This window comes from Callospermophilus lateralis, chromosome 8 (genome assembly GCF_048772815.1).
Source record: "Callospermophilus lateralis isolate mCalLat2 chromosome 8, mCalLat2.hap1, whole genome shotgun sequence".
NCBI lineage: Eukaryota > Metazoa > Chordata > Mammalia > Rodentia > Sciuridae > Callospermophilus > Callospermophilus lateralis.
The window spans coordinates 38,463,672-38,475,294 of NC_135312.1; the positions used below are offsets into that span (position 1 = coordinate 38,463,672).

General features: G+C 34.7%; 1 protein-coding gene across 1 annotated transcript in view; it reads right to left on the minus strand.

Moving 5' to 3' along the window:
- Nucleotides 1-9,454, minus strand: part of Lrrc66 (leucine rich repeat containing 66) — a 28,700-nt gene extending 19,246 nt beyond the window's left edge. The window contains exon 1 of the mRNA XM_076864748.2: nt 8,938-9,454. Coding sequence (XP_076720863.2) covers nt 8,938-9,427 — 490 coding nt within the window. The 5' untranslated portion in view covers nt 9,428-9,454. The remainder of the gene's footprint in view (nt 1-8,937) is intronic.
- Nucleotides 9,455-11,623: the final 2,169 nt, after the last annotated feature.

Below are 11,623 nucleotides of genomic sequence, written 5' to 3' on the forward strand. Positions count from 1 at the left end.
TATAGTATTGGGATCAAGATAGACCAAGGGATCTTTGGAAGAAATTCAGAAATAGTTTCACCTATGTTAATCTTTGACAAGAGCAAAAAGCTTTCCAAAAATAATTTTTTCAACAAATTAACCTGGAACAACTATATATTAATAAAACGTTTACTGGCATCACATATAACAATCAACTCAAAATGGATAATATACCTAAATGTAAATTAGAAGTTATAAAACTTCTATAAGAGGAGAAAATCTTTGTGATATTGGGTTAGGCAAAGATTTCTTAGACATGACATCACAATACAATCTATAAAATAACAAATTTATGAATTGGACTTCATAAAATAAAAAAATTAAAAACTGCTCTTTGAAAGACATTGTTAAAGATAATGAATAATCATGCTATATACTGGAAGAAAATACTTGCAAATCACATTCTCCTAAAAGACTTGTATCCAGAATATGTAAGGAACTCTCAAAACTCAGTATTTTAAAAATATATGAGTCAAAGATCTGCAAACATCATCAAAAATGTAACAAATGTCAAATAAATACACAGAAAGTATTCAATATCAATAATTTAGAGAAATCCAAATGAAACTGATATTGTACACCAATTAGTATGGCTATAATTAAAAAAGACCAATAATACCTAGCATGGTGAGGATGTAGAACAACTGAAATTCTCACATAATACTACTTGAAATTTAAAATGGTACAGCCACGTGGCAAAACAATTTGATAATTACTTAAAAAGTTAAACATAAATCCAACATATGGCCCAGCCATTCAACCACTAGGTTATTTACTTAAGGGAAATGAAAACAGATTGCCACAAAATTTTACTACTTTAAAAATGTCAATGGGAATAGTGCTGATAACTGCTCTTTATGATATTAGACTAATTTGTGTCTTCCCTCATTTTATTTGTGGAGGAGTAGTTTGGCTAGAGGATTTCAATTTTATGTATTTTTTCAAATACCCAAATTTTGATTTTGCTCATTTTATCTATTTTTTTCCTGTTTTTAATTTCTTTGCTGTCTATCATTTTATTTCTTTTCTTCTGCTTGCTTTAGGCTTGCATTGTGTTTTTGATTTTCTAAAGTGGAAATTTAGGTTACTGATTTTTTACTTCTTTTCTAATATGTACATTTAATTCTATGAATTTCCTTCTAGCCACTGTTTTTGCTGCATCTTACAAATTTTAATAAGTTGCATTTTCATTATCAACCAGCTCAAAATATTTAAAAACTACTCTTGAGGCTTCTTTGACCTATGTATTATTATTTTGAATATCCCTGGAAGGCGTATATGTTGAAATCGTGGTCCCCAGCACATGGTGCTCTTGGAGGTGGTAGAGCTTTGAGGAGGTTTAAAGAAGTTAGGACATTGGGGGCACACCCTTGAAGAAGATATTGAGAGACCTGGCCTCTCTACTCTCTTTGATTCGTGGCCATGAAGAGGTGAGCAGCTTTGCTCCACCACATGCTCCCTTACCATTATGTTCTGCCTTGCCACAGTTTCAAAAGGAATGCAGCCAAATGACCATGGACTGAAACCTCGGAAACCATTAGCCAAAATAAACCTTTCTTTCCTTTAAGTTGATGTATTTATCATAGTGACAGAAAGCTGACTAACACATTTAGTTCCCAGAGACTTTACAGTTTTCCAGTTATATTTGATATGGATTCATGGTTCAATTCCACTATAACTGAATTACTCAGTTTATATGATTTCTATTTTTCCATGTTTGTTAAGATGTGTTTATGATCCATAGTGTGACATAACTCGATGAATGTTCCATGTGAGCTTGAGAAGAATGTGTATTCTACTGTTGTTGGATGGAACATTCTTTTTTTTGGGGGGGGGGGTACTGGGAATTGTACCAGGGGGTGCTTTACCATTGAGCTATATTCCCAGTACTTTGAATTTTTAATTTTGTGACAAGATCTCATTAAGTTGCTGGGGGTCTTGCTAAGATGCTGAGGCTGATCTCAAACTTGCAATCCTCCTGCCTAAGCCTCCTGAGTTGCTGGTATTACAGGCATTGATTGGGTCACTGTGTCTGGCTAGATGAAGCATTCTATAGATATAATTTAGGTCAAGTTGATTGATAGTGCTATTCAAGTCATCTAGATCCTTATTGATTGCTTGCTTGCTTGATCTATCAATGGCAAGGTTATGTTGATCTATCACTTTTTTACTTATGTATTCCAATGCTCTGTTGTTAAGTGTATTCATGATGAGGATTATTATGTTTTCTTCAAGAATTGATGATTTCTTCCTATACCTGATAATTTTCTTGTTCTGAAGTCTGCTTTGTCTTAAATACTTTCTTTTGATTAGTATTCATCTAATCATTTATTTCTCCATCCTTTTAACTAGCAATTTTATTTGCAAGAGTCAAAAAAGACAGCTTATCAATAGGTAGATGATAATCCACATGAAGGAATTGTACTCAGCAATAAAAAGGAACGGAATTTTAATATACATGACAATATGAATAAATCTTAAGATAATTATACTGAAAGAAAGAAGCTACAACAAAAGTAGATATAAGCCAGGTGAGGTGATGCATACCTGTAATCCCAGTGGCTTGGGAGGCTGAGGCAGGAGGATTGTGAGTTCAAAGCCAGCCTCAGCAAATGAGAGTTGCTTTAAATAAATACAAAAAAGGGTTGGGGATGTGGCTCAGTGGTTAAGTGCCCCTGAATTCAATCCCCAATACCAAAACAAAACAAAACATACAGATGCTCCTTGATTCATGATGTTCTATTCCAATAAACCTATCGTAAGTTAAAAATATTGTAAATCAAAAATGCATTTAATACACCTAACCTACCAAGTTTCATAGCTTAACAACATGGTGCACTGTGGTGTCAGTTGTCTCCCCTGTGATCACGTGGCTGGTTGACTGGGCTGGCTGCCACTGCTCAGCATCACAACAGCATATCACTCCCCATTTCACTAGACCAGGAGAAGATCAAAATTCAGAGTACAGTTGCTATTTAATGTGTTTTGCTTTCACACCAGCATGAAGCCAAGTAATCATTAAGTTGAATCAGTAGGGAGCCATTTTTATTGTATGATTTGCATTTATGTAAAATTATGTAAAATGCAAATGAATCTACAGTGATAGAAAAGAGATCAATGGCTGGGGAGAGGTGATGAGTGGGAAAGATAGATTACAAAAGGGCATGAAGAAACTTAAATTGATGCAAAGGTCATCATCTTGATAATGTCAAAAGTTTCACAGATCAGTATGGCTCAGAGTTAGAGGACAGATGAGAGAGCGCTCAGAAACAGGAGAAGCAGAGGCCTTCAATATTACACAGACCTGCACAGTATGAACAGTAGCAACAAGACTACTGACAAATACTCAGCTTCATATAAACTCTGAATATTTATAGAGAGGAAATTAGAATCATCTTTAACTATCTCAAATCAAGAAAGTGATCATTATAGCAAAGACTGGAACAGGAAACAGAAATTAGAGGTACAGGATTATCAATTGGAGCTAAAGGGGAATGTTATGGTTTAGATGTGGTGTCCCCTGAAAGCTCACATGTGAGACAATGCAAGCAAGTTTGGAAGAGAAATGATGGGATCATATAGCTCTAGCCTAATCAGTGGGTTAATCCCTGATGGGATTAACCAAAATGGTAGGGTGTGGCTATAGGAGGTGGGAAGTGGGGTGTGGTTTTAGTGTATATATTTATATGTGGCCAGTAGAGTCAGTCTCTCTGCTTCTTGATAACCATGATGTGAGCTGCTTCCCTCTGCCATGCATTCCGCCATGATGTTCAACCTCATCTGGAGACCTGAGAAATGGTACCAGCCTTCTATGGACTAAGACCTCTGAAACTATGAGCCCTCAAGTGTAACTTTTCCTCCTCTATAGTTGTTTTGGTCAGGTCCTTTATTCACAGCAGCAAAAAAGCTGACTAACACAGGGAACTAATCGTTTTTGAGTATCTGCTGTGTACCAGCACTATGAGAGATGTTTTATATATATCATCAGTCCACGTGTTATGGTCATCATACACACTATCTCTAATTATAACACCAACTTTGGGTATATAACTACCCTCAGTTAAAGATAAGGACCAGGAGGCATTTTTAGGATAAGTGATTCCTTTTTAGGTTAAGGTCAATAAACAAGTAAGTAGAATAACAGAAGTATAAGAGTAAATGAGAATGGGCCCAGAACAGGGCCAATCATGGAGGGAATGGGTGGTTTTGAATATAGAGAGTTATAAGGAAATAAAAAATTTTATTCAACTCCTTTGATAATATCAAAACGAGAGTCTTCAAGAAGGTAAGCTCCTTCTGGAGATCAGAATTAACACCATAAAGTTCAGTTATGTCTCCTATATGAAACTTTTTCTTTTCCAATTTAAGAGAATTAAAATTCTACTTTATTAAGATAACTGGTGTGGTCCTTGAAAATGACATTTAAGATGGAGTTGGGAAATCGGAGTAAATTCTTCCATGATATTTGACTGCATTTCTAAATGGGGGGAAAATGTGTTTTTTTAAAGTTTTTCTTTGTGAGTCAATGATGATGGGTTACATGAAAGTGGTTGTGATGTGCATTAATGGCTAGGCTTGGAGATTTTAGGTAGATACTATGTTTCAACAGATGCTCTTGAAGGGGACTATAGGATGCAGGTCTCTTGCTCTCTCTCCTCTTCCATTCCCTGGCTACCATGAGGTGAGCAGCTTTCTATGTCACATGCTCCTGCCATGATGTACTACGTCAGCAACCCTCATAAGCAATAGGAGCCAACTGAGGTGGAATGAAACTGCCAAAACCATAAGCCAAAACAAGCCTTTCTTCTCTTTAAGTTGACTATCTCAGGTATTTTGTTACAGCAACAGAAAGTTGAAGAACACACCGATTTCTCAGTTATGAACATTGTACTTCAAAATTAAGGAAGGAGGGTACAATCATCATTAAGGTTAAATTCATGGATGGTTTCTGCTTTGTGTGTATTGCATTGGCCAGTACCTCACCTGTGTGTTTTCCCAACACAAAGCTTACTGGTGACATCAGCAGACTCTGGACACAGGAGATTATCTGATAATTGTTGTCAATGTGATGATTCACCCTTACAAAAATGGGCTCATTTGAGTGTTCTGTAAAGAGTCGCCATTTAAATACACATGAAACATGAGTTATAAAGGTATGTATGTGCTACAAGGCTAATTGCTGCCTTCTGGGATATCTCTAATTTATTGTTATTGTAGATGAATGCAAGCACATCTAGACAGACACAAATGGTTCGATGCTCATCAATTATAGTGGGATATGAATCCCATCCACAGCAATAGTTATTTAACATTTTAAAAGTTAACTTGAGACTTAGAGAAAAACAAATTAATTATTTGTTTCTAAGTATACTGTTATTCTCAATTTGTGCCAAGAGAGCAATAAAAACTAATATTTGCAAAGTATGAGTCTACAAAATACCTTTCATGTAGTTTAATTGCTTCCATTTATTATGCCAGCTACCATGTTAAATTAGCTTCTTGAGATATATTTTTCATTTATCTTCACAATTCTATGAATAAATATTATATGGATGGTTTCCAATTTATAAGGGGTCCACTTAAGGTTTTCTGGCTTTACAAGGTATGAAAGCATGCTCATATAATCACTGTTTTTCACTTTTATTATAGTATCCAATAAACTTTGAGATATTCAACATTTTATAATAAAACAGACTCCGTGTTACATGATTTTTCCTAACTATAGGCTAACATAAATGTTCTGAGCATGTCTAAGAAAGGCTAGGCTATGATGTTTGCTAGATGAGGTGTATTAAATGCATTTTGGCCTTATGATGTTTTCAACTTACGATGGATTTACAAAGTTGTAGTCACATCTTAAGTTGAGGAACATGTGTATTATTTAGATGTTACCTTTAAACAGAGGGCTGGGATCTGGCTCAATGGTAGGGTGCTTGTGTACCATGTCAGAGGCCTGGAGTTTGATCCCCAGTAGTGTAGTAAGAAAAGAAACAAACAAACATAACCCCAAACCTCCCAAAACAGACTTATGAAGGAATTGAAAAAGAACAAAGGAAAGGCCAAAAATTGGGTAGTGACCCAGTGTTTTGGTTGGCTTTTTTGTCACTGTGACCAAAATACCCAACAAGAACAGCTTAGAGGAGGGAAAGTTTATTTGGGGCTCATGGTTTTGGAGGTCTCAAGGTGAGGATGAACATCATGGGGGACGGGTACAGTAGAGGGTAGTTTCTTCCCTCATGGTAGCAATGGGGTGGTGGGGGAGAGGGAGGGAGAAAGGTAGAGGGGAGAAGGGGCCACAGGAAGAACCACCCTTCTAGGGCACACCCCCAGTGACCCACTTCTTCCAGCTGTGTCCCATAGGCCTGTGGTTACCACCAGTCAAGCCATGCTAACTAGGAGAAAGTGAGTCAGCTCTTCTAATCATTTTACCTCTGAATACTCCTGCATCAACACAGGAGCTTTGGGGGGACACCTCACATCCAAACTACAATACTCAGGCAGCATATTTTTAATAAAATATTTCCTCCAAAATGGAATTTTAAATTCAGTTACAGGGATTCAACCTAGGACAAATTGAAAGCATATCATGATAACAGAAAAACAATTCAAATCACCAAATGCCAAGGATAAAAGGACTCTGAATTATACCTGATTAGATTATGACTTACACTGGACTTTCAGTATCTACTTTGTTCATTTCTCTATGGTTTCATCTGCCAGAATTCTAATGGAATTTCAGATACAGGATTTTCTCATTTTATTTATTTTTGACCTTCGCAGGTTTAACGTATCTTGGGAGGCAGAAGTTTAATTTGAAAAAGGAAGATGAGTCTGTAGCTGTATTTATAGGAATATTTGGTCCTGAAGTAGAATTGTATTAGCCCTAAACACTGATTAACTTGGGGTCTTCATCTGCTCTAAGGAGAGCCACTCAGTACTTCTCAATGTACTCTGTGGTAGAATAATATTTTGACATATTTATCTTTATCCTTGCCTACAGTTTTCTCTTTTCTTTTCTTTCCATTCAAGCAGAAAACAGGCTCCATGCTCACTACTCCAGAGAAGGCACATGGCAAGGCAGAGGCAGACCAGCCTATAAGTTCTAAACCTTCAGAGGAAAGGACTTTCTGGACACACAGGGTGTGGAAGAAACAAAACTGGGAAGGAATTTTCTCCAAACTGTACAGACTAAGAAGAAATATTCTCTGGGTTGCAACAGGTAGGAACACACACGTCTTATCAGGGCATAAGACTCTACAGCTACAGTACACATCTGGGGAAAGGCAGAGAAAAGCCAACGAAAGATGTTATATATCCCTACAACCACTCCCTTGGGCACTCAGAATCACAAATTATGTTAGAGATTACAGAATGTTATATCTCTAGGACACTTGAATTTGTAGAGTGAGGTTTATATCTACGACACTTGCTTAAAAATATGTTAGGTCAAATGGATACATATAACTATAATAACGCTTATTAAAATATATCAAAATGGAAATAAAAGTTATTAATCCAATTAGGAAACATATATGAGAACTATCCAACTATTTTAAATATTATTTATGAGAATACTTAATTATAAAAATATGCCCAAAATGTCCTGATAGGAAAATACAAATTATGAAATATTATGTACAGTATCACTGGAAGAAAAATGTATATTTAGATATAAAGAATAAACTTAAAGACTATATATTACATAAGTGAGTTTAAATTTTACTTTTTAATGCTTCTTAAATCCATGAAAATTCTACAAATTGCAGACATTCCTTTTGTAATAAGAAAAAAATAAAAATTATAAAATGAAATCTAATCATTTACACTTTTCACTGAAAATACTATACATTGTATTCATGCAGAAGGTCAAAGAGGAAAAAAACACTCCCACCTTCTCACACAGTTCTGCTGATAAGGTGACTGAAACAATCATGCCTTTACCTGAGAGATTATTATTGCCAAATGAGGCTTAAAAGAAGGTCTGAAGCTGGGGAAAGGCAAAACGAACAAACAAAAAAAACTCCATAACTATCTATCTATCTGAAACATAAGAACTGAAAAATGAGAAAAGCTAAATATGCATAATTTGAGATGGAGAAAGCAGGCAAAATCATTACTTTTTTTAAGCATAAGTATCTTGCATCAAGTAGGTGCTTGACAAACTGTGAACAAGACTCAAAACAAACAAACAAACAACAACAATAACGGAATAAGAAAATTTCCCAGCACTCCAGAATATAAAAAGGGCAAAAGAAGTTTTGCCTTATGAACCTGATATATTTTCTAAGTAAAACAATTCACAGTAAAGGGATTCTAACACATAGACTACTGAATGTCACATGAGAATTTTATATAAGAAGAAAAGTATTCTGTTAGAATCTAGAATAAAGAATTCTGATTTTGATTTGATAATCAGAAATCTCACAAACTTATATGTAATATTGGCACATTTCTGGCCTACAGTTGAAGGACAACTAGATCAGAAGAGGTAAAACATATTCTATAAAGAAAAATTTATAAACATGGCAACATAATTTAAATTATATTTCATATTAAAAGTATCTGAACTGGCTGTTTCTCATGCTTTTCCATATTAACAAATACCGGATAAACAAAATAGCTTAAAAATCACACTTTCTTATTTAGCACTTCAATACTTCTTAGTGTCTCTCAACAACTCTATTTAACATTAAAGTTATAATAATGAGAGATTAAATTGTATTGATTATAAATTCTACATATGACTTCCAATGCCACTGTGAAACCTTTTACTGTATTTGCTCTGATCAAATTGCTTTATTGTCAGTTGATCCCTTGAAACTGAAAACAAATACGGAATTCTTATTAACATAAAACATTAATTCTCCTCACACTCGTTGTTTCTTTCTCTAGTCCACCTTTTCAAATTGTACTCACCCTTGGGAGTGTCAGTGAGTTTATTTCTTTGAAGAATTAGCACCTTTAGAAAGAGAAGTTCATTTTGGAAGCTGCTTCTATGGTGTTTTTCTGGTGAGGAGTGAGGACTGGATAGATCCAAGGAGATGGAGTGGATGGCACTGTTGCTCAGGTTGAGTATTTCCAAATCACGTAAATGTGTGAGAGGGCTCAAGGTCATTTTCCATATGAGAGTATCAGGGAGGTCCAGGTGTTTTATTTTCCATTCTTCTTTTATCGTGTGAGACTGTAAGAGAACTCTAAAGAAACTGAAGCTTACGTTCACTGTGGCTGTCTGTGATGTGCCCACGGGTAGCTCATGCTTTCCAGTAGAATAATTTGTTAGGAGATATTCATTACTTTGGTACTCTGAATTGAATAAAATACTGCTTTTTCTTGATGGATTTTCTCTTGTTCCAGTAAAGAAAACACCTATAACTATGGTAATAACTCTGAAATAGAAGTTTTTCATAATGCCTGGAAAAATGAAAAAAATGACTTTTCAAAATAACTTACATAAAAAGTAGCAGCAAATAAGAAGCAGGATATTTAATTTCCACTTCTAAGATTCAGGAAAGTTATCTTGATTGCCAGTTTAAGTGACTGATTTCTTAGAAGTCAAGACATTAAAAACATTTCAGTAGTAACTGAAATGGTATAACTAGCATAAAATTTTATTGATAGCCCTTTAAAGAAAGGACTTGTCTGTATTTTCATAAAATATACATTCAATAAGTCCTCACCTTGACACCTGCTTTTTCAGTATCATTCACTGCGTAGTCTGCTTTGGAGTGAGTGAAACTTACCAAGAAGACTTCTCTGTTTCTTTGCTGATCATTAGTAGGGAGCAAAGTCTGCTATGCTTATCTAGAAAATTGTAAGCCACATGGTTTATTACATGAATGATATCCAGTTACACTAAACTGTGAACTTCCCATAACCCTGTAAGTAGAAAGTTCAACTTGCCAAACATATACTTTTTTCCATGACTAGAAAAACTAAAATCTTTGTCTTTGTGGTTTTTGTGACTTTTCAAATCATTTAAATATATACAACATAAATGAGTTATAAAAAGGATGCTCTGCCCCAGAACCACATAGATACAGTGAGAGATAGAAACCTCAGGTATCTTTTTCACTAAAAATTCTTGAGAAGCAACTGAAAATTTTATAAGTATAAATACAAGCCACAAAGGCTGAATGTATACACCAAAATAATTTTAAAAAGAAATGCAACTGTTTTAAAATTCCACCTAAAAATCAGTGTATAAATAACCACATTATTCAGTATGCAGTTACAACAAATAGTTCCTTCCTTTCTGATTTAATGGCACACTTTCTAGTTTTCATTGCTCCAGTCTAAAATATTAGAATGTTCTAATTGATCTTCCTGCCTTTGACTCTTGATTCTTCTTTTTTCTTGATCCATTTTAGGTGATTCCAAAGCATTATCTTCCCGTAATACTGTTTTTCTTGTGTAATTCCCTTATCAATCAGATGATCAGAATCCTCAAAGGGCTCCTTATTGCCTATAGTCCAAAACTCTCAGAGTGGCATTCAAAGATTTGAGTTATCTAGCTGACCTCATGAACTAGTTTGAAAAATACATGTGGAGCAACCACAAGATATGGCTTAGGCACAGAACTATATATGCACATCTCATGTCAAAATTAGCTTTGCAACTATTCCCAATTCTAAGCTCAATGCCTTTTCCTCTCCTCAGTCGAAATCCTATACATTCTTCCATACTCATCTCAAATCCTATGCTCTAGCCTCTATTTGTCTTTATGCCTTCACAAATATTTCATTAAATATTTATTGAATGAATACTATCCTGCATTTTTAGTGTTTTGCTTTGTGTCTGTTCTGAACTCCCTGAAATAAAGTAAGGATCATGACACACACACACACACACACACACACACACACACACACATTTCCATGTTTTATATTTTTAATAGTCTGTAGTCTGTCTCTGGGCTATGCTTTGTTTGCATGAATGAATGTGTGGACTAAATTAAATTTACAGTGTTAAGTTTTAAACTTTTTTCCACACAAGGTCAGTTCTCCCAAATTTTGGATGACATCTAAATTCATACACATGACCATGAACTGCAAAGCTGCCCTATAGCAGGAGAAGTAATTTATAGTGTGTCCCTTATGCACAGAAACTGAATTAATTTGTCCAGTCAAAAAAAATTTCCTTCTACATTCAAGCTGTAATCATTATAATTGTATATGCAGCTAATACTACAACAATAGCAACAACAACAAAATCATTTAGAGAAGCACATCACTTTGTAGTACTGAAGAGAAAGATGTAGTTGAAAAATACTTTTTCTTAAAAAGTTTTTAACTTAAAGATTTCTATTGCCTTGCTTCTTTTTAAATTGAAGACATTGATACGTTAATGAATATAAGTTCAAAACACATAAGAATAATCCTATTATCTTACAGTGAAAGTTATTTATTTGTAAAGAAACATTATTTTTATTACAAAGAAATTTATATAGACTGGGTATACATAAATTCTTAGTGCTGTTTAGCACTAAGAACTCCAGAAAAAGTTTGTGAGGAAACTGAAAACAATAAGATAAAAAGTAAGTCTTTAAATACACATATTCAAGCTGAAGTTTGAAGAAGCAGTTAGAAATACTGGGCTTGGGTAT